Source organism: Clinocottus analis, unplaced genomic scaffold (genome assembly GCF_023055335.1).
Source record: "Clinocottus analis isolate CAN_PGR_092001 unplaced genomic scaffold, fCliAna1.0.p SCAF_14, whole genome shotgun sequence".
Classification (NCBI taxonomy): Eukaryota; Metazoa; Chordata; class Actinopteri; order Perciformes; family Cottidae; genus Clinocottus; species Clinocottus analis.
Genome location: NW_027175865.1, coordinates 7,718,172 through 7,746,161, shown reverse-complemented (window position 1 = coordinate 7,746,161; position 27,990 = coordinate 7,718,172). Strand labels below are relative to the sequence as shown.

Sequence of the window (27,990 nt, the reverse complement as noted above, 5' to 3'; positions counted from 1 at the left end):
GTTGCTCACCTCCTCTTCTCGCGTAAAGTGCTCTCTCGTGTCTGGCGGATCGAATTGAAAGAAAACTCCCGGAGGTGAAACCAACTAAAGGAGGCACAAACTTCCTCCAGAGGGGACGAAGCAGAAGGGATTTGCAGCAGAAATCCCGGGACCAGAGCCCCTCTTTTTGCGGGCAAAGGCGGCTGAACTTTTTTTTTTTTCTCTTCTTCTTTTTTTTTTTTTTTTTTTTTAAAAACTGCAACCTCCAAAAATGAATCGGAGCTTTAATAGATCGCAACCTCTGCGGACTGCGGAATGTAACGCCGTGGAGGTGAAAAGCAAGGTGAGGGTTGGTCATTTGTAGGCTCTAAATGGGGGTTTGAGCAGAAAACGAAGGGTTCATGTGGTCGTCCCGTAACGGAGCTGGAGATGGTCGGACAAACTGTGGGCAACTAACACACATTTATCATGGACAAAGCTCTCATTAGTTTATGAAGCGGCAGCTGGACGCATCCGCTTCTGAGTGTTTCTGTAATTTGCAATGATTATTGTCTTCTTAATCCCCACCGTGCAGATTGTGCTGATTTGGCTCTTTCCCTCCCTGTCACGAAGCTGATGGTGGGGGGATGTGGGGGCACTGGTTTGACATTAACAACCGAGCATTTACCATTTGCTACAAATAGAAGGTGGTGTCTGTTCAATCGGATGCTTTTTTTGCAATATTCGTCGCTTTCACTGCGGGTTTTGCGCAACATAGTTTCCGCCTCCATTGTTTTAAGTAGTTTGTGAGAGGCTAACAGTGTAGTAGAGGCATACATCACATTTACCAGCAACTAAATGGCCACCGTTATCCATCAGTTTTGCTCTTATGCAATGTACACCACCAACCTCCATGACATGTGAGAGAACTTTTCCTTGTCAAATCCATTAAGACTACACGAGACACTTTGACACGTCTGTCTGCGGTCTGAGAAAAGTTGTTTTTAATAGTTTGTGACCGAGCTGACAACTGCTTATAGAGCATGTGGGCTTAGTGAAAGTCAACCAGATCAACACACAGCACTGTGTCCAATCCTGACCACAAAGGGAACAAACAGGGAACTACTTGTCACAACCTCTCAAGGACTTCTTGTAATCAACACTTTCCTCCAAATTCCATTTAAGTGACGACCATGTCGAGTGGTATTCATACGTATGTGTTTACACATGCCATCACCCATGAGTGTGTCAGCACATACATGAAGGATGAGCTCCTGATTGACAGTAGACGTGCCAAATTGTGGTGACTCATTCAGTCCGGAGGTTGATTTTTGTTTTGTTTTTGGCTGCTCACTGTCAGTGGTGTGGTGGGACAGGTGAGACCTGGAGATACACTGATGGTGGGTGAGAAGAAAAGAGTGGCACGTCTATTCCACTATTCTTTTTCAGGATGCTCGTACAAACATTATTGTTTAGGTTTTGTGCTTTGTTCCACAGAGAGGGGAGTCGTCGCTTTCAGATCGTTTGTTTGTAGGTGGGACTGACCAGGCAGGTTTGATGCCGTCACGGCAGCTGACTCACCGTCATACAACGGCACATGTTTCCCTTTTTGGATCAGATATAACTCATCGCTCTTATCAGGTCATTTTGTTCTGCTTCCTCTGGTTTTGTAATCAGCACTCCTAACTAGTAAGACTCAACACCACGTATCACCTGACCAAACTAGAATGACTGCTCTTATCAGTCACATACCTGCAGCAGGTAGCTCCACTCTTGGTCGGTCTCCTTTTTGAATGTGGAAAGGTAACACTTAGTAATGTCCCGAACACACTGTATCTAGGCCTGCCGCGGCGTGTGATGAGTTGCAGAGGGTGTGACTCAAGCGGTGAGTGACAAGACTGGCCCACTAAACTGTTCAAAAGGAATTCATCTTCTTTGCGTGATTAAACTGGACATGTTCCGATTCTTTTGTTTCTTACTTGCAGTTCTTATAAGGCATCTGCGAATAATCTGCGTTGACTCAGCTTTTATAGATATCCTTTGACCTGGATGACGTAAGAGTAGTTGGTTGTTTTGAGTGCACAGGCCTAACGAGACGAGTCAAATGACCCCCAAATTTGTAAAAATAATCCCATTCCATAGAAAAACCCTTTTCAAACAATAGCTGACGTTGGAGCATTCCCGTTCCCTCGATTGCCAAGGAGTGGTATTTGTTTTTCTCGTCTGTGGTGCAAGTGATGCGCCTGGTTCTCACTGGTTAGCGTTCAGTTTTCTCGGGGGAAACTGTTCCACAGATAAGCTGATAAGGGATACCGCTGGAGGTGTCTGGCTGCCTGTCGGGGAGCCTCGGCCAGGAGCTGGTTTCACTCACGTGAAGCTCTTATCAGAGACGGAGACAATGCAAAGGGATGTTGGGGGTTGGGTGGGAGCTTTTCCTTCTCTCCGTCTGCCATCTTACTTTGATTCACCCAGATTTTTAAGTTAAGTTGGCACATTCACAGTTCGAGGCCTCATCCCTGCAGTTGCACATCACGGTGCATCTTTGATTATTTATCTTGGAGTGCCAAGAAGCTGTCAATGATTTCTCAGGTGAGTTGTATCACCAAAACAGTGTTGACGAAAGACGAGAAGTCAGTTATGTTCCCTTTTCTTCAGTGTCTCAGAGTTCAGCTTCTCCAGACCTGTTTCAACCTGTTGACATCACTTCACCCTGATTGGTTGGGAGGACAGGTGATGCAGTGATGTATTCTTAGGTTTGGGTTCAGTGTCGAGGCCCCGTGATTAATCGCCCGTGTTCAGACTTGTTCATAGCACAGGGCCGAGTCCTGCTTGTAAAAAAACAGATCGTTCAGACCGATCTCGGTGCCAAGAGAACATTCAGGTTCAGAGCAATGACGAAGCTTACTGATATGCAGAAGGATCATTATGACTTGATAAGTGTTAAAGTCTTCCAGTGTTTCTTTTAAAGTTCGGTCATAGGTAGGTTTCACTTTCCCAAATGTTAAGAGGCAAAGACTTGACCGTCCGGTTTGTCAACGTCTCAGGTCATCTCTTAATGCAGGAGTTTTATCAGCTGGAAACCAAGTTACGCTTTCAAAATGTGGGTTCACATGTGTCCCTTTTTGTTTCCTAAATTGGATCTGGCAGCAAACCGCACACCGTGCCCGGCATCCCCCTAGTCTCCTAACACACCTCCTCTTAAATTCATGTGTCATCTTCTAATTACAGAGCTGGTTAACGTATCCCCCGCTCATCTTCCCTCCGCCCAGTATACTGCTTCACTCCCCAGCGTTCCTGTCAGCAGTTCTCCTCTCTATCTCTCTCTCTCTCTCTCTCTCTGCCTCCCTCCTTTATCATCATCTCCACTCTTCTCCTCTGCTGTGAGCTGATGATTACAGTAACAAACGGCAACCTCCGTCTACAAATTACCTCTTTGATTCAGACTTCGGCGCTCCTGCACATTGTGTGTTGTTGTGGTTTGCCGAGCTTTTGAGCCTCGGTTGCATCTCGGCTCCTCAAATCCATTCTTGTCTACGAGTCACATGATGACCCCGCAGTGACCCACAGCCGCGCTCTCATTGGTGGTTCGATGACGAGCGGTGGCACAATTGTCCAAGTCTGTGCTCTTGTGGGTGGGAGGCGTGGCTGGTAGCCAGTGTAATTTATATGTACTAAAACGGCTTACTCATCCACCTGTATTGTTCCATTGTGCCCATTCCTCATCCCTTTTCCTGCTGTTTTCTTGGTCAAAGTTACATGTGATGTGCAACTTGCATTTGCTTTTGTAATGGGGTGACCTTGGTGGGTCACATGAACCATGAAGGGATCCAGCCATGTTTTATTTTTTTAAGTCTATAGAAAGGTTGTAATTTTGAATGAATGTATTATGGTTAATGTTGTTGAATACTGTTGATTTGCTATGCTATCAATGCTTTGGGTTGTAAGTATCAAACTCTTTCTACGTTGTGAGTGTAATATGTATAAAACCAGTTTTGGAAAAGGATTGCGGCTAATTCTGTTTGTATTGCGCTTAGAAACCGCTTCCCCCGTCCCATATTGTACATAAGGTCTTGACCACTACTGTGACGGAGCTCAGCGGACATCCACCCTGTTATTTCATGTGTGCCAGTCAGATGGTTTAGATAAGTGCATGAGGTCGGACATCCTGGTTTCATCTTCCTGTTTGGTTGTCTGAGAGTCGTTTTTAATGTCCTCCTTTTTTTTAATCTTCTCTTCAGTATGGGGCAGAATTTCGCCGGTTCTCGGTGGATCGGGTCAAGCCCGGCAAGTTTGAGGAGTTTTACAAGCTCATTCTGCACATTCACCGCATCGCTAACATGGAGGTGATGATTGGCTATGCTGACATCCACGGGGACTTGCTGCCGATCAACAACGACGACAACTTCTGTAAGGCGGTGTCAACGGCTCATCCCCTGCTCCGGGTCATCATACAGAGACAAGGTAGGTCGTCTGGAAAACCTTTAAGACGGCGTTGCATCTCTTTCTTAAATTAATCACAGGAATCAGGAACGCTCACAGTCTCTTTTTGTCAACATTGGACTCACAAACATTGTCTCTTTTAAATACTGATTGTGAGTTCCAATTAACATTGGACGGTTGGTAGTAGATTATTTTTTAAATGTCCTGCAACTGGTAAGCGGTTAAATCTATTGCAATAACTGCATCTTGGGCTGCAACTACTGTCCTGACTCAAATCAATTTTCCCCACAGAATGTTTCCTCATCCAATTAAGCCTCTCTTCCCGTTATGGGAACTCAAGGACTTTTTGTTTACTTCATGCAAGGCTTTCTGTGTGTGTGTGTGTGTGTGTGTGTGTGTGTGTGTGTGTGTGTGTGTGTGTGTGTGTGCGTGTGCGTGTGTGTGTGTGTGGTTTTATGTTTCCTGTCCTCTTATTGGTTGGATCTCTCTGTCTGTGTCTGTCTGCCTGGCTAAGTCTTGTCTTATCCAGAGGAAGGGCTCGCAGGCAGATGAACGCACACAAACGCACGCACACACACACAGGCCGGTGCCTTGGCAGCCCCATAGAAATCAGGTCATTGAGCAAAGCCTGTATCCCGGCATACCAGACATTACTGAGAGACAAAAGATCTGCATGAAAAGAGAGACTCCTTACTGAGCTCCCTTTTCGTTTGTGTGCGTGTGTGTGCACGTACATGCAAGTGCGTATTTGTTAAAGACGACACCACGGTAGCCTGAATGGGAGCCAGTCCTGGTCTCTCTCGCATTGATCCCAAGTCTGGAGTGGGCCTTGACTGCCTGCCAGCAAGCATACAAATGAATCTATCACCATTCCCATCTATACATACCCTCAATCCTTCCTGGAATGTCCCTCGCTCGGTCCTGTAATGAACATGTACACTCCAGGGTTTTGTATTAATTGTCTTCCAGTCGTTCAAATACAAAAGCTAGCCACCGTCCGGGGAATTATCTTGTTGCAGAGTCCCAGCAAGACTCCTCCATTGTGTTCAGCTCAAATGGCTGGCGTTAAATTAACTTATGATACGCTGGCTGATAAGATATCAGCCAAAGATGTTAAAATGAAAGTTTGTATTGGTATTATGATGAAGATTAACTGTGAACTTTAGAAACACAAATTTATATGTGTGTCTTCAGATCTTTCAGTTCAAACGCAGCATTCCTTTACTGTCCCTGTCTCATGAGATGGGTTTTGTACCAAGCAAGCTTTACGTTGTCACATCCCTTTTCTGTCCCAGTCACCCTTTCTGGAATATATAATACGAAAATGCCTTAAAGCACCAGAGGAACTGACCCATGTAGAAGGGCAGATTGTTTTTACAAAGGAGCCTATGTCGTGTTGTTGTTGTGGTGTAAACAACATGCGGACTTGGTGCTGTGGTTCAGGGGTATGTGCACTCTTGTGACAGATGCTGAGGCTGTCTGAGCATCTCGAGCCTCACTGCAGTCTATTGTAAGTTGTCAGACAAAGAGGAGTGTGTTTTATTACCTCATGTCTCAGAAAAGCTGCCGTGCACCCAGAATACTATGTGCACGAGAGAGTGTGTGTGTGTGTGTGTGTGTGTGTGTGTGTGTGTGTGTGTGTGTGTGTGTGTGTGTGTGTGTGTGTGTGTGTGTGTGTGTGTGTGTGTGTGTGTGTGTGTGTGTGTGTGTGTGTGATGACTGTATCAGTCGGTGCCAGCCTGTTAGCACAGGTCATTAGTGGTGTCAACGTATCTTCTCCGTCTCTGTCAGCAGACCACCCCAGATGAAAGAAAAGACTTCCCACACATACAAAGACATGTGACTTGCCCCTCAGTCACAGAAGGGACATTTAGTTTAGACTGAAACTGGACTGGTCTTTCACATGCATATGTAGAAAAAGAAAAAAATACATTGAATTATGCTGCCTGTGTCCTAAAAGCGCAGCTGTCAAAGTGTTTATACCTCTCTTGACATTTAAAGTAAATGATGATTTAAAAAAAAAAGAATAATTTTAAAGTACGTTGCCACATAGGACAGAATGTAAAGTGGATTAATGTTCATCAAGGGCATTTAAAGGATTTTATGAGAGTTAAAGAAGAAACAGATGGGAGGCGAAAGGGGGGAAATGAGAGGAAAACATGAATGGCCATTACCTTTTTTAGATATTTAATTTCCTCAAGTTAGCCCTTCACCTCTACCCCGAGATCAAAGGAGAGACAAGTTTCAGTGACTAGCCGTGTGTGTGTACTTTTGTCCATGTAACAATCGGTAGGTATTATATTGTGTGTGGCTCTCTTTTATCTACCCGACGCCCACCTTCCGGGCTAAGATTTCCATTGTTGGTAGGATCACTTGAGCACGTGCAGTCGTTGTGTGGCGACGCAACAATAATCCAGCTGATGATACCTGTTACTCCCTGTGGGGAATGATGGCAGCTTGTTTAATGATGCCTTTACATACAGAACAGAGGCTCACACTTTGTGGTTTATTCTCAACAATGCACAATGGCCTCTTGACGTAGATGATTGCAAGGTGCTCGCAGACAGTAAGAGCAAGAGGAAGTTAAAGGATAACACCTGTGTTTGGTATTTTAAACCAGGAAGTCTACTATTTGAACATATAAGAGTAGAGCCAAGGGCACGTTTAAAGGGTTTGGTTATGGTTAAAGTAACCTAACAATTATTACTGCAACAAAGCCTCTGGCTGTTGTTAAGGAACTCAGTTGGTTTTCCTTGTCTCGCCTTGACTCCTGACCAACAGAGCAGTCTTTTTTTTAATATGTCAAAGAGTGCTATCCTCTAAAGAAGTGATCTTCTAAATGACTACCCTACTATGCAGCCACATAAAAAGTATTACTTTTCCTGCAATGCAAAACTAATAGAAGATGCATTGAGCTGTAACACTTTTCAAATTGTACATATTTCATTTTAGCAGGGCACACTCCAGTAGAATGCAAAATGAGGATTTGTTCAAACAGAAAATGCCATCAATCTGTGTGTGCACACGGTAGAAAGGGAGCCTCTCGCTTAAGTTGTTTACATAATAACTTCAGACACAGGCAACCTGTTTGTAATGTAATGATTAACAGAAATAGATGGAGAGAACGCTTATCTTGAACTTGGATTCGTCCTAGTGCTCCCAACCTCCAAAAAGGTGATTTGTGGAGCCAACAACATCAAAACCTGTGGTTAAAAAGCTACAAAATGAGTTTGTAGACAGTCGGGGGAGGGTAGTCACTTCACAGAGGGAAGGTTTGTACTGGGACACTTCTACATTTCTCATGCAGGCACAATAAGGAGGGGGGAGGGGACGATGGGAAGAAACGGGACGCATCAAAAGATGTGTGTGCAGAGAGCAGCTCTGTATGTGGAGGTGGGCTTCTTGTCCGGTCCAATGTGTTTGCAAGCGATTGTAGTGGTTCAGCCATGTGTGGTCAACTGATGATTGATGTTGGCTTGGGGTCACATGCACATTTCTGCGCTTGAGAGTTCGTTGAGGAAAACAATAGCATATTCTAACTCCAGTACCCTCATTTTGACTCTGCTTTTAGTTTCTTCTTTAATGCATTTTTTTTTCTCCGAGTGAGGAGTCCCGCTGTGCCACACTGTGATCAGAGGCATGTTGAGTTTACTCAGCTAGGTAGTCTGACATTTTGTCAAAGCTTTATGGTGTGTTTATCTTGGGGAAACTACCGGAAGTACTAAGTGTTCATTCATAGTCTGCCTCTTGTGCAAATCGATGCAAATTAGGATATAGATCAAATAGAGGTAACACTGCCTACACAGTTATTTTAAGATAACGCGGACAGGAAACCAACCACTAAGCTCATGAATTTCCACATTTCACCAGCGTCTTTTCACTGATGTCGGATTAAAGACATAATGTAATTGATCCTTGTGAAAACACTGGACAGTGTTCATCTTATCTATTCCCACAACTCTATTTAGAAGTAGAGTATGCCCTGTGAATAAAAGTTGTTAATGCGCTAAAGGGCTTTTGGAGCTGGCAAAGTCTGGCAGCGTCTAGCGGGCGTTGGTGCATGGCTGCTTAGCGTTCCCACACTACAGTAATCGCTGTAGTAAATCTGATGATAGTTTTTTTTTTTTTTTTATCATGCACAGCAGAGGACAAGTAGGGTTCAAATGTGTGTTTTAAGTCCATGTGAATTTTACCTGTAATTACACTAATGTTCGAGAAAAACGGCCTTGATCCAAGCAAAACACAGGCCTGTTTTTGAAAGCTTAAATTTGGGTGAAAAATGCTGTTGTTTTTGTAGACAGTGCCAGTGGCCTGCACACAGACTAAACTTTCAACAAAGAGGAGAGACCCCCATTTGGCAAACGGCTAAAAGTTTAAATAAACAGAGCAGACGAGGTAGGCCAAGGTCGAGTCTGTATGGCTTCATATCTTGCATGCTGAGTATCGGCGTTTAGACGACTGCTCTCTACCCCTGTGAAAACTAGAGGGCCAGATATCGACGGCAGCCAAACTAAAGAGAGATGTGGCACCGCAGAACAAATACAAAAAAAAAAAAAGCCAGACTAAATCGCCAGTTAAAGCTGTTTCTCAACAACTTGGACCACACGGTTGCGTGGAGATTAAATAAATGCTATCGTTTTATTATATTTTTTACTGTCCGCACTTTGCTGACTTTCAGCACTTGGCTCTCTTGCTTTTTGTGTGTTGAGAGAACACAGCTATCAGACTCCAAACCTTAAGGGAAGTTCAAGAGGAAAATTGAATCCAGCATGTTTTAATTCCTCAAAGTTAAACATACGCTTCCGTTTATTCATCACCCTACGAAGATGCCACTGTACAAACTGTTGACTTGACTTTAAATTCATTCATTCGAAAAAGTACTGCTTTTATTTTGGGTTATCAGATGGTAGTAGATCTGGATGATGAGCACAGGCTTGGTCTTAACCAGACCCAACTCTTCTAACGAAGCAGTTACACCATAGGAGCAGGAGCTGGTCAACCATCAGCCACACTAAGATAACACGAGACGGAATAAAGTCAATTCAAGTCATGAACGTCTAAGAAACTAAGAACGCCTGCTCTTCTGGCGGGGTCATATGGTCATAATCTAATGTCGTAAATGGTTACAGTCCCAATGTTATTGAACTGAAGAACATGATTGGTGGGATTGGGTTTGTTGTCTTTGTCCAGTTCTCTGGTTTTGCTTAACTGCTTTTCATAACATCTTATTTCCTCTCATAAAAGAATATGATTGCATGCAGACGTCTCATCCCGGTAATCCTCATGTGGTCCTACAAAGGCCTAAATTCTTAAAATTTGTTTGCAGATGCTCTTTTGTTTCAAATGTATGTCAGATGCACCAGTTTAACCATTTTCCTCCTGATACCAGTGCCAGTCTGTTTTCCTCACTGTCTGTGTACTGTTGTAGTGGCCGACTGCACGGACCCCGTCAGCACATCTGGCCACTCTCTCACCATGGCCAAAGGGCTTCTGACAACACGTGGTGTGTGTGTGAGTGTTTGCTGTGTGTACTTTTGTCCCCATGCCCTGTTCACTAAATGGGATTGCGGGGCAGATGTGTCAACATGCCAGTGCTCAGTCATGGTATCTGTAGGTTAAAGCTTTGACCTCACAACATTTCATCCACGTGGACGAGAAGAAGAGCCATCTTCAGTAATTAGTGTTGTCTCTTTATCCCAGTCATGGTTCACAGAGCTGATTTAGTCCTTGGACACTGGATTAGAATAGATGTCTTGATAAATACAGATGATTCAGCATGTAGTTCAGCCAGTGTGCAGCTGTGCATTTATATGTTTTGTGCTGTTCATAAACGTGCATGCCAGCCACACAATCAAATGCCATGATGGCAGAAAGAATCCTTTTCCTCATTCCAGCAGATCTATTTTGGTCACGTAAAGGCACTGCCTTATTGCATTGCCCCAGTGCTCTTTGCGACTCCCTTAACAAAACGCCCAAGTCATTAAGTGTGAGTTTGAGTGTGGTCTGTTGTGCATGTGCTGCCACTACCTCTAGTCTTTGTGCTTGGTACCAGAGAGCGTCCTCAGGCTCTTCAACGAAGGAGCTGGCTGAGTGAAAGGGATTGCTATGAAACAACAGGTCCCACTCACTGCCCGCTGCTTCTTGTAGGGAAAGAAGACGGCAGCTGTCAGTTATAGCTCATCTCGCTTTTTTTTCGTCTTCTCATGCTCTTCTATGCTCTTCTATGCTTTGCCTTTTCCCAAGTGGTTAAAGTGTACAATTCCTGTTGGTGGTCAGATCATCTCGGGTCACATTCAAGAAGGCCGTTTTTAAGTAGCTGCTGAGACCAATGCTCATTCTTTTCACTTAAGAGCTCAGGCATGACTCAATTGTCAAGGGCAAAAGGGGGAGAAAACCACCGCAGACAGTGAGGAGTCAGCCTGACAGTAAGAAAGACAGACAGGCAGGGAAAGGAGGAGGGAGGACTGGGCAGGTTGAGTCCACCTCCATCCTGTGGCCTGGCTGTTTATCCTCTTGTTGCAATCTGAGCCAACAGAAATCAGGAATTTTCTGCATTGAGAAGAGGGGAAGCCCGTGCAGGCGGAGATGTGGCACAAGCGAATGCCGTGTACGGTATGAGACAAAAGGCCTTTTATTCAAGCTTTGTGTAAGCTTTACACAGATACTGTGATGACACATCTGGGTCACATGCGCAGGGCAGCAGCATGGGAAAATGCTCCTCCTTTTTGAAAGCGCCTCATCTGGGGCAAGTGAGGTGTTCGAGGCCTCATCAGTGTCGGAAAACTTTCCCGCTTGCTGTGTGTGTGTGTGTGTGTGTGTCACAGTGCATCTCTGCGCCATACCAAATAAATCCTTGTCTCTACTAGGAAAGGTTTCAGTGCCGTAAAACCTCTTTAGGTAGCGTGTGTGTGTGTGTGTGTGTGGGCTTCTCAATAAAACCTGTGTGTGGGCTTTTCTCTGCATGTCTTCAGACAATGCCAGCCACAGTTAAAGTGTGATGGAGGTGCCTGGTGCCTGCCAGGAGCAGGACAGAGAAGAAGAAGCCGTGTCTGATGTAGTAGATGCCTCTCTTTGTGCCTCTGAGTGCAAAGCCTCTGCAAACCAGCTTGGGTGACGCTGTAAATCATGTCAGCTGGCACAATAAAGGACAAACACAAATCCACACCGATCCTGAACATGCAGCCGGGTGCAAGCATGTGCACACGCTCCGTCCTATTACAACTCATTTGTATTATGCGTTTGTGGAGAAAAATGTCCCCCACAGAAGTGCTAAACCTGTAACAAAGCAGAAGATGCACATACACACGTGCTTTCAGCCTGTTCGTATGCATCACAAATCCCAGCTGATGCACATATTCAGCTGCTCTCTCTATTATTGAGGCATGGGAGGGAAAGTGCTGTGTTTTAATTAAACTTGTAAGGGCTGTTGTGTTTGGCAGAACTATATTGGTGTTTGTGTTTCCTAAGTCCCTGCTTTCATTTTGGTTTTACGACCCCGCTTTGAACTGCGTCCTTGCTCCCCCACAGTGAAGTTTCCAGACATTGCGGGACGGGAGTGTCTGTGTCGGGGCACTCCTCCCTCCTATCGTCTGTTTGTCATGTTCAATGTGGATTTCATAGATTTATTTTGACGCTATTTTCAAACCCAGCGTAAACAAACAGCATTCCCCCTTTTTGGTTTTGCATGGTCACAAATTGTTGAACAAAAATATCTGGGACTGTGGAAAATTCCCCCGAACAAAACCACGCAAATGTTTGACGTGCACATTTCCTTAAGGATGTGGTGGATTTGCAGTTTTTCATATTGGTTAGAAAATGAACTATACACACAGCTGCTCTCAATTGAGGTATGCTATTGCACCTCGACAGACTTTCTGTTATGACTGCTCTGATTCTCAAAAACGCAGTGGCTCGGTTGAAATTGAACTCGCGCTGCTGCTAAATGAGCTCGGAGACGCACTCTTTTTTTTGAAATTGTATGCTGGATGTGATGAATATAGCCAGTCCTTCAGGGACAAACAAACAACTTCCTAAGCCCCCACCAGCAGGCCACTCCTCTGCAGCATGAACCTTCAAAGAGAGAAAAACAAACTATGCCTTATTTTGTTCCTTGGTGTATGGCTTGAAAGTGGAACAAGGTCTTGTGACATGTGCCTGAATTTCCAACGTTGTGCGATATGTGACATGCAAGTTCGAGAGCTTTCATGCTAAGCTAAGCTAAACATTCCTGATTGGTATCAATCTGCTCATCTAACTCTCAGCAAGAAAGCCAATCAGCTTATCTCTTAAACTGTAGATCTATTTCTTTAAAACTTTTTTTTTTTTTTAAAGTGGTTGAATCCAACATGGCAGGTAAATTATAAACCAATATGAGGATGGATTTCTCAAATGGGACGGAGACAATACTGGGTGGTTGAATAGGGGTATGCAGTGGAAAATTCCCCGGCCAAGATTAGAAGCACGCCATGAGCAAAGTGAGGGAAGAGGGTGAAGATTTGGGGTTAGAGTGAGAGGGGAATATGCAAACTGGCCTGGGTGGATGTTAGTGGGTTTTTGAGGGAGGAGTTGCTGGTTTTGTGCAGAGACGGTTCGCTGTGAGACTGCTCCCTGCAGTTCCTCCTTAATTACAGCTGTACTGGAGGACAAGGCCAGGCATGCTCTTTGTGCAGTGCTGGAAAAGTCTCAAAAATTCACACATACAAATGTGATGAACACAAGCGCAAGCTTGAGCAAATTATGTGTGTCCTTTTGGGAAATCTTAGTTTATCTCGCATGTAGGTTGGCTTGAAGAGACGGAAACATGCTATCTGGTTTACTGTAATCTTTAACAAATGTACCACCATATCTCAGTGTTCGTTTTGTTTTTTCATGCTGGGTTTCTCTTGTCCTATTTAAGTACCCTTCGGATCTGTTTGACTGACTTTTCAATGGCAGTTCCACGAATCTTTTGAAAACCTTTCATTTGATTTCTCGTAATCCTCTAACCAACAGAAGTGCATCTACTTTGGATTCCGGCCTGAGAGACAACGTATAGCGCTCCGGCCTAAGCACGCTAAGCCATGAGAAGTGCACAGAAGCTAGCACGACTTCGCCCTAACATCGCCTCTGCAGAGGGTTATTTTGGAAAACCATAATTACAAAGGAGGCACTGACTTTGCTTCACTCGCCGATGGCCCGTTTGGCGTCACAGCCACCCGGCTTACTCTAGGTTAACAGTGTCTTGGCAACAACAACAGGCTCACGCTAACTGTTGGTAGGTTCTGTACGGTTTAGTTATTAAGCAAATCAATCTATTCCCTTATTTCGACTTCTGCTTTGAAAGAGTGGAGGTTGTTGTACATGGAAGACGCATATGCTTTCAGTACTGTGTATTGTCAACACATATGCTCCTCGTTCCTGAAACCAACCCAACCTCGTAGCATGTGATGTTATTTATTTTCCCCATTTGATGACCCTGGTCAAAAGTTCAGTCTCTCAAGCTAAAAAGCCTAAATAACTAAATGCACTCAACATGAAAGCCTGTGCAAACATGGGAATGTGGGCTATGTTCAAATGCAGTGTATGAAATGGACATTAGTGTGTCTGTCTGCGACGGAGCGCCTACCCGTACTGGAGAAATTAAAGGAACAATTACTGTCGACTAAATGAGTATAGCCATATATAGGTCAGGGCGCTGAAACAATGAGACAAGCTGTCATGCCACCTCACCAGTCTGGCAATTGTTCAGCAATAACGCACACACTGGAGTTATTTGATTGGCCAGAATGGAGCCAGGATTATTTTATGATTGGCTATCACAAATCACCAGAGCCATCGCAGTGAACATGAAAAGCAAATCCTCTCGGATCAAGAGGATCTAAAGCAGGCCTCTTATCTGTGGTTTTCCATTGTATAATTGATTTCTCTTGGAAGAGTTTCTGTATCATTGAGTCATTGGCTATTTGGTTTTATGTTTTGATTTGCTTAAATATATAGTCTGTCTTTTTAAATTATCAGTTGAATGATTTAAAAATGGCACTTTTTACACTGCACCTTCTTCATTTAGTCATTTTATGCCTCTGTTCACTTTGATCCATGTTTAAAATGTCACCCACTGTACCTTTTTTAGCCAGTCCCATCAAGGTAGACTAGACTTCACTGAGCCCATTTGGGATCACTACAGTATGGGTGCATTCAGTATAAAAACATCCATAATCTACTGAGCTAACTAAGATTTTACCTAAAGCCTGGCTCTTCTTTCAAATATGCCATCTTATGAGCTCCTGAACTGACTCACAGATGTCTGGCAGCAATGGGCTGACACGCTGGGAGAAGATGCTGCCCCCTCTCCTACCAACCCTCCCCCTCTTGCAGACATGTGGGCCAGGAGTTGGTGGTTGAATCAGGCCAACTCAGCAGTTCAGGACGGGAGAGGAAGGAAAAGAATGGAGGAGGGGAGCAATGAGCCCTGACTCTTGTCCTGATATGAATTGTGTCCCAGAGACTCGCCGAAACAATGGACACTGACAGCTCATGTGGAAATGCTCCCATAGACAGTTTTGACAAGGGGTGTGTGTGTGTGTGTGTGTGTGTGTGTGTGTGTGTGTGTGTGTGTGTGTGTGTGTGTGTGTGTGTGTGTGTGTGTGTGTGTGTGTGTGTCGGCCATACACACACACACACATACACACACACACACATACACTCACACAAACACGGAGAGAGAGAAGAGCGAGTAGTACTTTGCCTGCAAGACTAGATGAAGTACTCCACAAAAGGAGTCAGTGGAGCAAAGCATGGAGCAGGAAGAACCAAGGATATGTGTCACCACACACAGGAAGTGTTTTGTTATGCTGCGTGGTTGTGTAAGGGTGTTTCAGGTGCAGGGAAGGATGGGACTAGGGCCTGTCCAAGCTTGCAGAAGAATTACCCAATCACACCCTATGAATAGGGCCTTTGACCTTTGTGCATTACTGTGTTGCGGTCAATGAGGAGCTTGTGTTAATGGCAGGATCCACCACGTACTAGTAGAAGTCTCATGCTAAATCATTCCCTTAAAATATATGGAATGGTGACGTCCATGTTTATCACCAACAAAAGTGGACAAGAAGTCAATTTCAGCCAAAGCTATCACCGTGATTTGCTGCAAAATGAGGCACAATGCCAGCGCTTCTCCACGGAGGAGGTGTGTGTGTGTGAATGGGTGTGTGTGTGACTGCATTTGTCTGCTCGGATAAGGATGAAAAATGATCTCATTCAGCTATGGAGACAACATTTTCTCTGGCCATTTATAAGTCGAGTTGCAGTGTGATGGATTATTTTTCTTGCCCACAGTGTGAATGAGATGAATGTCTCCAGAGGCAGCTTCATAACAGAGGATCATTTTTCCTGTGGGCTGATGGAAGACCTTCTCAGCAAGGCGTCTTCTGTGAGATGGACTAGCTCGCCCTTTCTCAGTCTCTCTTTTTCTCCCTTAAGTCGGCAGACAATTTGTCAAGTGGCCGACACGCCCCCAAGTTGTTAATCAGTTATTTGATTGGACGCTGCAGCTGATCGGACTGACCTGACCTGAGATCATTCCAGTGAACACAGATCACACATTGCAGTCAAGTTCTCTATTTGATTTGTTAATTAAGTCATGATACCTGTCTTTATTTAGTGCATGTACAGTCATAACTGTCTTTATTTAGTGCATGTACAGTCATAACTGTCTTTATTTAGTGTAAGTACAGTGCATGTGAACAGACACAAACTCTCCAAAGGTTTTTCCAGCTGTTCAAGCCGTCTGACAGCTCATCCAGCTGTGATCAGCGGTCGCCGTCATCAGAAACAGACGTCGCTTCCTGTGACGCTTTAGAGGAACGGACGTCTCATTTCTCCTCAAATATATTTCCTCGTTTTCTCTCCTTGCAGGGTTTCCTTGCGAGGAGAAAAGAAGCGATTGAGGGAAACGGGGAAGCAATTCGGAAACTTGGGATGTACCCTATTTGTGTTTGTGAGTGGGAGAGAGACAAGAGGAAGATAACCTTCCTAGTCTGCTTGTTGTCCACTGCAGCTGATAAAAGATAAGAAAGTGACTGATCTGATCAGAAGGTGAAGGTTACAAACTAGGTCAGTAGTAGATTTCGTCCTGAGTTCACTTGTGGTTTTGAGGAAACGAATCAGATCCAAATAATACCGGGTCGGGTGTCATTTCATGGCATGTTGGAGCAGTATGGACGGATGGCTGACACAGACACACAAACACAAAAAGTCCTTTTTTAGTTTTTTTTTCTCTTTTTTTATGTAAAAAAAAATGTCCACAGTATTTTTAGATGTCAGTTTCTATATTTGACTTCCAAATATTGTTAACCTTCTCGCCTTGGCTAAATACACAGAGGGAGATGTGTTATTGCAAGCCTCCGTGGTTTTCTTTAGTTCAGTCGGTTTATATAATGCAGTAAATGTTTCAGTTCACTGCTTCTTCAGAGCAACCGCTGCATTCTCTTTAGATGTGGGTATATTATTTTTAGCTCTGGCTGCCAGTATGGCCACATGTGATAGCAATTTACAAAACCTGTTTGACACCATTTACATAGCATGAATATTTTCAACACAACAAGTGTATTTGTATTCCTAACAACAAAACTATCTCAACAAGCTATTGCAAATTAACCGTGTTCCCGTTTTCCTACTTTTTATGGAGCCCACGTGAATAATATTCACACAGGACGCATACATCTTGTTCTCTTCATTAATAAGCAATGTGAAGCAAATCCAACTGAGAACTCTTTCAGTCTGGGAGCTCATTACACATTATTTGATGGTCAAAGAGGCTGAAGGCTGCAAAGCTTGTGCTTTGGTTTGTGAGTGTGGGAGACGAATTGATTTAATTCAGCATTTGTTGTGATGTTATTCATATGATATCTCTTGAGTTTCTCTCTTGAGCGTCTTGGCTGTTAAGAGGTATATGGAAAGACTGAATATGAGCAAATTTGAAATTTAGAGTCACTCTGTTGGCCTGAGGTCTGCCCAGGTAGCTCTCACATTCAATCACTCATGTGGACTCTCACGCAAACAGAAGGCCAGACAGGTGGCAAAGACGCAGGTCCAAGTCTGCTGCTGTGATGTATGTCACCGCGGCAATGCCAGAATCCATTTTCACTGATCCCATCTTTACCAAAATGCCTGTAAAATTGTTTGTCACATGATTACACGAGTGTGTTTTAATACCATTTATCGGTCCATGTTTTTTTTTTTTTGCTCATGTCCAAGATTTACATTCCCTTTTGAGTATTCCACACTGACGTGTATTTATATCGTCACTGGGGTCAGTGAAGGCATTACCCGGGTACCTGTGGGCCAGATGGCGGTGGAGATTTTGTGGAGCTTAAATCAACGGCATGTGTTTCCTTGGTTGGAAACATGCATATGATCAGCAGAGAGGCAGCTGGATTAAAACCAGAAGCAGTAGTTGGTTATATTGAGAGAGAATAAGAAGAAAGCGGCAGTAAAGTTGGTGAACCCCCTTCAACAGCACTTTTTATCAAAAGAGGGGAAACCACTTGACGGAGTGGAGATTGTTCCTTTTGAAAGCTTGGAGGAATGCAAGACCTGTCTACTCCATCGCTCTCCTCTTCCTCCTTCTTTGATGTTCCTCCCTCTCCTCCTCTGCTAAATGTCTCACACACACAAACACGCAGGTTAATCTCCTTATGTACGCACACGCACTCTCACACTCCCTTCTCTTAAAATACCTTTCTCCTGGTCTTAACCTCTGTTCCCCTTGTGATTCAGTTGTTTGTGTGAGTAGGAGAGAGAGAGAGTGAGAGAGATTGGGTTTGCTAATACTTTACCTGCAGCTTAAACCTGTGTCTCACACCCCACCCAACCACACGGGCCGAGCCAGAACGGAGCAGACAAGGCAGCTCCATTTAACGTGTCCCAGATGTGCAGCCCGGCCCCTGTGTGCCGCGGTAACTGCTAGTCAAATGAGTGAAGGAATGGAGGGGGTGTGTGCAAAGAGCTATCCAGAACACATTTGCATTTAAAAGATTTTGCGCGTTTCTCAGGAGGGAAAACTTGTGTTGCACACCTTTTTTACCTGTCTCACCTGATTCCTGTTCGATTTTTCTCATCCGTTCTTTGTGTTCTTTTATCATTGGGAAGCGTGAAGCGATACAAATGGCCACCCACAGATGCTTTTTGAACTACTTTTTTTTTAATCCATTTTATGCAGTAGTGGAAGAGGGTTTTAGATCCTTATTAGTTATACTGCATTGAAAATAATAATAATAATAAAATAATGCAACTCATGATGCAGAATGGCGCCTTTTTAAAATTATTATATTTTTATGCATGCGTTTCCTGTTAACCTTTACTTTAAACTTTACTTGGTAAGGTTACTAGTTATTTGATTATAAGCGCATACGTTTATCAAGCTTCTCTAAATTTACACTCAGGCACTGCCTCAACCAGCCCTGCAAGAATGTGAAATATGTTTGCATGTTTAAAAAAAATAAGAAAAGTTAGGGTTAGGGATTCTTTTCCCATGTTAGTGTGAGCTGAACGTCTTGGCAGCGGTCAGCCCCTAAACACATAGAGTTCCCGGCCGTTTCCAGTGGAGGAAGAAGGAGACATCCAAGAATACTGATTGTTTTGGTTCATTCCTCACATTTCTATGGCTACGTCCCTTTGGAAGGGGCTCCACGTGCTCTGACCATTGCCAAAAGTGAAAATTTCAACTCAAAAGGGTTTGGTTTTTTTTGCTTCAGTTTATTTAGATGTAAGAGATGATTTAGATTGGATCGTTGTATGAAACCACTGGAGAGTCATGACAACCAACTATTCCTGAGCCCACGTTATGAGGAGAAAGCGATAGAAAAGGGCTCTGCATTTCATTAATTCATGTCTTTTCGAATGTGGGGGCAAAAAAAATGCTAATGTGGCTAAGGGGGGTATGTTTCAGTGGACATGTACGCTGATAGTACTGTACCGCATTGTACTGAACTGTCTCTTCTTGGCTGTGCTCTGTCATGTGCTGTTTTATCCAATTCTACTTTATGCCATATTCCTGGTGGATTTGAAAGTGTGTATGTGTCTATGTGAGTGTGTGTGGTGTGAAGGGAGGGGGGGTGGTGGTAGGAATGAAGCCCACTGCCACAACATCCAGTGACCTAATGCAAAAGGCAGCAGGGTCGAGCACTATTCACCATTCTCTCTGCGTGCCTCGTCTCTCCCCCTCTCCAGTGATTATGGTCTCTCCTGTCACTAAGCACTTTGTCACGCTTGGTCGAAAACCACGATGAGGGCTGGGGGGTTGTTGGGGTGCAGGAATGTCACTTGCATAGATGGACTGTAGCTGGATATGCTGCAGACAAGGCAACATGCCGGGGGTCAAGGGTTGCAGTTTTAGCATACGAAAGTGAACAGATTAATATAATGTAGCTGTGCTTTTAAAATGAAAAATATAAATATAAAGTTTAGCTTACTTGCATCTATCAATGGGTCAGAAAATGTGACCGGCACCTCTAAAGCTTGAAAGTTAACACGCTATTTTGTTTGTTTTAATCTGTACATAAGTCAAAGTGTAAAACCATCAATATGCCTTTTTAAGTTTATCACTTTTTATCTGTGCTCAAGATGCTAAATGTCATAGCTTCATGTAGCTCAGCTGATTGCTTGTCCAACAACTTGACACTCGTCTCTGCACTCCTTTGGGTCCTCTGCAATAAGCTCACCAAGAGTGAAGTTGACCGGGTCAACAGTTATCGGGAAAATCGAAAAAGGCACATTCATGTACCCAGTTGCAATGTGGTCCGCTTTGTGGCGTGTAGCTACCACTGCAGTCGGCCATATTGCTTCTGTGAAGCAGTCTGAAAGGATTGTGTGTTTGCAAGTTTCTCAGCTGTGCTGCTAGTGTCTGGGTCATATCCCTGAGTCAAAATATCATTACCAGGGGGTCACACCCCTGAGAGGCCAACACGAAAGCTTTTAGCAGGGTGTTGATGTTGTCGCCTTTTACGTAAAGCACCGCACATAGTAACAAAGCTTTCCACTGACAGTTATTTTTTGGAATGAGAAATAATTACAAGTCTATCAAAATAAACAATATAGTTCTTGTATAGGGAAAAGAAACATTTAAAATCGTTGTTTTTTTTTGTTTTTTTTTACAGCTGCGTTGACTGCCAAAGCAGAGCTGATAATTGGAGCTTTTTTTATAAAGATGGATACAGCATGTTCCTCTATTTACTGCCCGCCAAGACAAAGATTTCCATTCATACAGATTAACATTTTCATGTGCCGTGCTATGCAGGCCCTGTGCCTTCACACATGCTAGCATCTGTAACACTGACAAATCAGGAAAAACTAGTCTACGTTCTGGCTCTGGTTGTACTTAACATAGTGGGCCAACTTTCACAAAGTCCTATGTGAAATATCACACGTGAGGCCCCAAACACCTCTTCAAACATATTATGTCTGAACTGGTGATTGCGGTGCCTCTGAGGGGAACCAAAAGCATTCAGTCCCGTTGGGGATGTGCTCTGTGCTGTTGAATATTCACGCCGGACCTCATGTTTTTACATCAACGCTTGCGGAGAAGAGTTCACAAACACACATCATACTAATTCCCTGTTGATTAGTTTCCTCATAACATTAGTCTATTACTCACATTCCATCGCTCATTAATTACCGAAGCATGAGATAGAGTTGAAAGGCTTTCTCAAAAATAGAAGTGTGTTTTTATTTTGGTTCATTTTCATCGTATCGTGTTGGTCGTGCTGAGTCGGTAGTGAATGTAAGAAGACCTGCCAGGAACAAGTGTGCACAGAGCTTAATGGTTGATCATAAAACTCTTAGACTCCTGTCTTTTATGGGTGATGGTGGAAAAGCAGTAGGACTTTAAAGGGCTTTCTCTTCACAGCTTTGGTTAACTAGAGGTGCGCTGCAGGGAAACAGACCATTTCTCTTCTTTTTCCAACAACAGCATGAGGCCTTCAATGGCAACTGAGAGCCAGATGCAAATTACCTAGCTGGCTTCTAATTGGTCTGTTTTTCCTGTCCCAATGCAGCAATAAAACAGGACATGTATGTATATATATTTCAAGACCTATTTAGATGATTATGTCAGGTAGTTTTCATTTAGTATGGCTGTGAAAAAGAATTAGCATATTGGCAGGGATGGATCACATTACTTAAAACAGCATCATGGAAAGCTTCAAATGGCCAGATGCTTTGGTTCATAGCACACCACGTCTTTCTTGGGAGGTTATGCCGGTCTTCAACCTGCTCGGAGATATCCCCAACCACGTTTACCACCGCATTCCTCGAGTGTCTTACGCACGCACACACATTCAGATTCGTACACCCTGCCACACACATCAGCAGGGAGCAGAATGTAGGAGTCACCCAGAAGCTGTCTTTCCACCTCTGACCTCTCCTGACCTTGTGTGGGTTGAAGTTTTGGCATCATGTGGTTTTCAGCTCCAGTATTCCCAAATTAAAGACCTTTTCTTGATTACGTTATGCCAGTATGGCATGACAAAGTTAAGGTTTACAATGCGGCAAAGCATGGTAATTTGGAAATCCCTCTGTAAAATTTAGATTTTTCTTCTTTTTTTAATCCATCCAGCTGTGTCAGAGGTCTCAAATTACTCTTACTGATGCTCTTTACCACAGATGTTAAATGTTGTTTAAGTGAATGAATGTTTTTTCCATCCCTGTCAGCATTTAGCTTCGCTATTAGCTGTCCTTGGCTGGTGGAACCCTAAGTTTAGAACTTAAGAAGTTTAGGGTAAATGCAAACAGCTGGTGCATACACTGTGTTCTTGGACCGTGTATCGACTAAATTGACATTTCATATTCCATACACTGAACAGTAAATAACATGTGTTGTTAAATAACAGCGGGGGCGGGGGGGGGGCACCAAGCTTTTCTAGCGAGCTTTGATCTGAGGTCCTGTTTAGTCTGCAGATGCCTGGCGGTCACTGGCCGGTCTTTGAATAACGGGCTTACCCATCATGCTTCAGTGTAGAAGGGATTATGTTTGTCAGTAGTGGTTACGATAACCTTTGTGTGATCAGCTGGAACTTTCTCTCTTACTTTAGGTGTGTGTGTGTGTGTGTGTCTGTGTGTCTGTGTGTCTGTGTGTCTGTGTGTCTGTGTGTCTGTGTGTGTGTGTGTGTGTGTGTGTGTGTGTGTGTGTGTGTGTCTGTGTGTCTGTGCATCTGACTCACACACTTTGCAGGATAAAGTTAGGGTCCAGAAAGCTGTGACCCCTGATAGTTCATCCTTGCTTAGCTTCTTTGAAGTAATCAATGATCTTTATGGGATTGGACTGGTTGAGAAAAGTATTTTTTGAGGTTTCATTTTAAAGAGAAAATTTCTGCCTTTTATCTTTTGCCTGCAATCACATTTGGTTAAAACTACATTGTACAGGAGTAAAAGCATATGCCAATTTACAATGAAACACACACACAATCTTTTCTGTGGAGTGCTTTAGGCAGGTTTTTCTTTCGTTAGTAGCAGAAAGAATAATGTTGAACTTTGCGATGGAAAACTGGCCCTGAATATAAAACCCTGCAAAAAGACAGACATGGTTTTGCTGCCACAGTCTGGGGTTATGACTGGACATATTAATTTGTGTGGCTTCTCCAAATACTGCAATCTCATGATGCTCCAGTGTTTATTGAATTTTCCAGGGAGAAGTTACACATATTTTATTGCAATTAAAGATAAAGCAAAGCAACAAATTCTCACATTTGACAAGCTGGATCCAGAGAATGTGTTCTGACTGAAAATGGCATGAACAATAAATGGATAACCCAAATAGTTGCTGACCAATTTTCTGTCGATAGATACTTGTCAATGAATCAACTATTTCTTCCAGCTCCGCTGCACTTAAAGGGTAAATACTTGGTATTAAGTGACTTTAGGGCTTGCTGAATGTGAGAATTTCAACTGGCAGCATCACCGCTTCACTTGTACATACTTGGTTCACATACTACCACAAACTTTGTGACATTTCTGGATGTTTGGTACTTGTATAGATCCGTACATGATGCACGATACTTTAATGGACTTTTTACTGAGGTAAACAGCTGCGGTTACAAAGTCAGCACCTGTGTGAGTTTATCGGTGTGTTTACACTGGGCTAGTTTTCTGCTCAGTATGTTTACCTTTGAGTTGAGGGTATTACTTACTTGGCAACAGAAATAGAGAAGAGAAATGTGTTTTTGATATGAAATTGTTACTTATATTACTGAACAATAAAGGACATCAGCGAGACATGATTGAGACATAGATCCTTTAAAATAAGTAAATGCATCTTTAACCCCCGCTCAGCTTGACTTCAATTTTTCCTCTTCCTCTCGTGCTCCAGGATGTATCAAACACACCTCATGTCCTTGTATTTGTGGGTTTCTTTAAACAAATTATTCCAACATGGGCTTCTTATGGGATTAAGCAGAACAGCCGTGAGACATTATAACTGGAAAGCATGCTCATAGACGTGCTCATAGGCTTTCTGACTGATGGATCGTCTGTCCTCCTAAAGACGCTGGTGATGTGGTGTGCCATGTAGTTTCAGACTGAGGTGCGGGTGTGCAAGGTGGAGGGTGTTGTACCAGAGACCTGTAATGAGACTGCAGTGATCCCCTCCAATATGGTTCCCATCAGAGACACTTGCACTTGTGGCAGAAATTCCAGCCCTGCAGCAAATTATTTGTCTGGATTCAATCAAATAAGCTTCTGCCGAGACCCAGAGACCTAAGAATACCATGCACTTTAAGTCTGATCATATTCATTGGTTGCTTTCAAAGTGGCAGCTTATAACAAGTACTTTTTTTTCAATTTTAAAGTGGCAAAATTTGATAAGGTACAGCTTTTTCTTTATCTGGTATGACACAGTTTTGGCACAGCAGTTTGGCTCGACTCTGTAAGCATTCAACAACATTATTTCATGCTGTGCCAAGAGACGTCAATCTGCTTCATCACTAACACTCATTTATCATTCTTTTTTACCCCCCAGTTTAGTCATCACCAATTCCCCATGTGTACTGTGGTCCATGTGCTGACGCACACAAAAGCTGTGTCTCCTCTCCTGGCAGTGACTTTCACACTATTCTCTGACCTTTCATTTCTGAGGCTCTAGTCAAACATGCTGCTTACTCAACATTCTGCTCAGGAGGAGCAGGAGGTGACGGTGGAAGCAGAAAACTTGTATTAATGACGAGTCAGCATTGCATGGGGAGTTGTATGGCAGACGTCCACACTCCTCTGAGGCCGAAAGGTCGACCGGCCAGCTGGCTCTGCTCGGAGACTCTCGTCAGTGTTCTCACCTTCCACGGTGTTCTTTGAAGACGGGGCCAAAAATTACAGTGTGCTTGCTGATCATAATTTTAAAAAAGCAGGTGTCTCAAACAGCATGGTATAGATGACTCATTGTTGTTGCCATGGAAGTGCAGGAGCTGATGCTCCCGCCTTGGGACCGTCACTTCCTTTCACATCAGGCCTTGCTGAGTCCAGATTTCCTGTCCGCCTGAGAGTTGAAGATTAGAGAGCAAACAAATTATTCCTCTTTCCGTCATGGAGCATATGCCGTATCATTTCTCACTATCGTGTTTTTATCTGAACTATGACTCAATGATTGCGTTCCCCTTTTTCATTGCAAAGCCTCAATCCTCTCCTCCTTATTTTATCAAAGCACGGCCATCCATGATCATGTTTGGCAGCGGCTATGTTGTTCTGAAGAAGCCGGTCCTCTAAGGAAATTCATTGTTTTATTGATTGCCCTAAATCTCTGTTTGGAAACATCATGCTTTAACTGAGATTACCACACTGATCTTCCCTCGCAGCTCATTCTTTCCACATTGAACAATATACCCTAAAGGATATAATACAGCTAGCGGAGGACTGTTTACTATATTTTGAGTTCCTTGCACGTACTGAGGAGAGATAATACCTTATGTGCCCGTGTAGAAATGCACACCGGAGATCTCTACAGCTGCTGCCTGGTAGCAAAGGGGTGGGTCCCCTCTGTCAGCACAGGCAGGAATGCTCTGCACACTCAGCGTTTCATACCAATATGCACACACAGAGAGCAAGAGTGTCTTACTATTAGCCTTATGTGAATCCAGTTCACATGCTCGCATGTCATTTTTCATATAGGTTGGACTCGTACTTAACCCACTTGTGGAGTGAACCAGCAATAACTCAGGCCTTGTTTGTGGCTTCAGTAATAACAATTGTTAAGCCAATGCTGTAGAAATGATTAGCAGGTCTTCCACACGGAGAAACATTGTCAAATGTATCTCTGCATAGTTTGATCAAAGGTTGTTGAATTTGTAAAGCAGGTGGTTTGATTTAAAGATGTAGGCAAAGACTCATGCACGTTCGGGAGTTCCACAATTGAAACCTTTCTGTTGTATGTTTGTTTACGGATCCTCCTCTCAATCTCTTTGTGCATTACAGTATTTAAATGGTCCCTTGTTACTTTCAACATTTGTACACATGGAAGTAAGAATGTTTTCAAGGATAAAACCTGATTTCTTACACTTTTTGTTTCTCTGTCTCCCTTCACAGAAGAGGTTGACTATGCTAACTACGGCACCAACACGATAACGCGTAGGAAGAAGGCGGTGGTCGCCCTGCGCAATAATGACATCAACCGCAAGCGGCCACACATCCGCATCGGCATGCCGCAGGACTTCCGGCCCGTCTCCTCCATCATTGATGTGGACATCCTACCTGAATCTCATCGCCGCGTCCGACTGTATCGTCACGGCTCGGACAAGCCCTTGGGCTTTTACATCCGAGACGGAACCAGCGTGCGCGTGACCCCACACGGGCTCGAGAAAGTCCCCGGCATCTTCATATCTCGGATGGTGCCTGGAGGGCTGGCTGAGAGCACTGGGCTGCTGGCAGTCAACGATGAGGTGCTGGAGGTTAACGGCATTGAAGTGACCGGGAAGTCCTTGGATCAGGTAACGGATATGATGATCGCCAACAGCCACAACCTGATTGTGACGGTCAAGCCGGTGAACCAGCGCAATAACGTGGTGCGCAGCAGTAGAATCTCAGGGAGTTCTGGCCAGTCGTCTGACAGCAGCGGATCGACTGGTTACCCGAGTTTGTCAGTGGCCTCTGTGGGGGTGATGTCTTCTGGAGCACATTACCAAGACGATCTGGAGAGTGACGAGGAGACGGATATTGTCATTGAGAGCAGCCTAAAGCGGCCGTCTCAGAGGTCCAATGCATCCCTGGCGTCCAGTGTGTCTCGCACACACCAACAGACGCCAACAACAGCTTCAGGCCCAGCAGCACCGCCAAGCCCGCCCACGCGTCCTTTATCGGTGGTCTCCACTGCCTCCTTCCACTCCCAGCCCAGCCTCAACGGAGGGTCTCACCACCACCACCACCACCACAGCAGCAGCCTCAGCTACCAGCTCCACAGAGACCTGAACCTTCAGCAGAACTCGCACCAGCAGTCCCAGCACCGCCATCACCAAGTACAGCCTCCGCATCACAGCAGCAACCCAGCCCTCCGCCACAGCAACGGCAGCCTGCACAAAATCCTCAGCTCCCTGAAAACAGACCCACGACACAGCCTCGCACTGCCCAGGGGAGGTGTGGAGGAGGACGGAACCGTCATCACCCTATAATACTTATAATCACACACAGACAGAAACATCCCAACTGCTCAGAGACTTAAACTGGAACACCAGGCCAGATATATAAATATATATGAGCTTTAGTGTGTTTTGTCGGATACTAATTTTGTGACTTTGGTTTGTTTTTACGAGATCTTTTTAATAATTGGAAGTTACAAGCCAGGAAACAAGGAAAATGTATTGTATATATTTCCTGTATTTTTTAAAGTTGTCTTTGTCTTACATCAAAAGATTTGTACGTATGTTTGTCGTAAGCATCAGAACAAATAACTGTTTTTAGGCGAGTCCACTGTATCCTAGAATTCTGAATGTGCCTACAGCCTAATATCTTTTGTTAGTGACCACTTTTATTAAGATCCGTTTCATTTTTATTACTGGGACCAACTTGGGGTTTTATGGATGGTTTTTAAAGAGTAAATCTATATTTCTTATATTCTGATAAATGCTGTTTAGAGTATGATTTTTTTTTAATGTCTTTTATGCATTGATGATTGTGATCAAATCCTTGTATCTGTTCCAATAAATTATTCTAAGTCTGCAAACTAGAAATGTGAAGTTTGTTGCAGCAACAATTGTCTTAGTTTTTTAAGACTGAATAGATTCAGTTATATCTAATGAAAGTAAAGACACACGGTTTAAAAGGTTTAAACTTTAAGACCAAGGAAAGTTTATGTGATTCAATTAGTCTTAGATTAACATCATCCTTAATATTATCCCTTTGTTACTTAGCTTTGTGTGCATACATTTGCTATAATTAGATTTGTTTTACCAAACTGCAAAGAAACGTTTTGTCTACTTAACATTTAAAGGTTTAGAGGACATGCAAAGACATTGTGACATCCTGAGATATTTTAAGCTTGACAGGGTTTTAGCTCAAAAACAGCAACACGTCAAGTTTTGAGATAAGCCCTTCAGAAACTAAAGTCAGAGGCCTTTTTCCAGTCTCTCTGCTGACAGTCAACAAAGC

At 43.7% G+C, this 27,990-nt stretch overlaps 1 protein-coding gene across 1 annotated transcript; it reads left to right on the top strand.

The window, feature by feature from the left end:
• pard6gb (par-6 family cell polarity regulator gamma b) lies at window positions 1-27,442 on the top strand. Its single transcript, XM_068574937.1, has 3 exons — window positions 1-322; window positions 4,197-4,419; window positions 25,936-27,442. The coding sequence occupies exons 1-3, from the start codon at window positions 251-253 to the stop codon at window positions 27,012-27,014; spliced, it is 1,374 nt and encodes a 457-aa protein (XP_068431038.1). The 5' UTR covers window positions 1-250; the 3' UTR covers window positions 27,015-27,442.
• The last annotated feature ends 548 nt before the right edge of the window (window positions 27,443-27,990 follow it).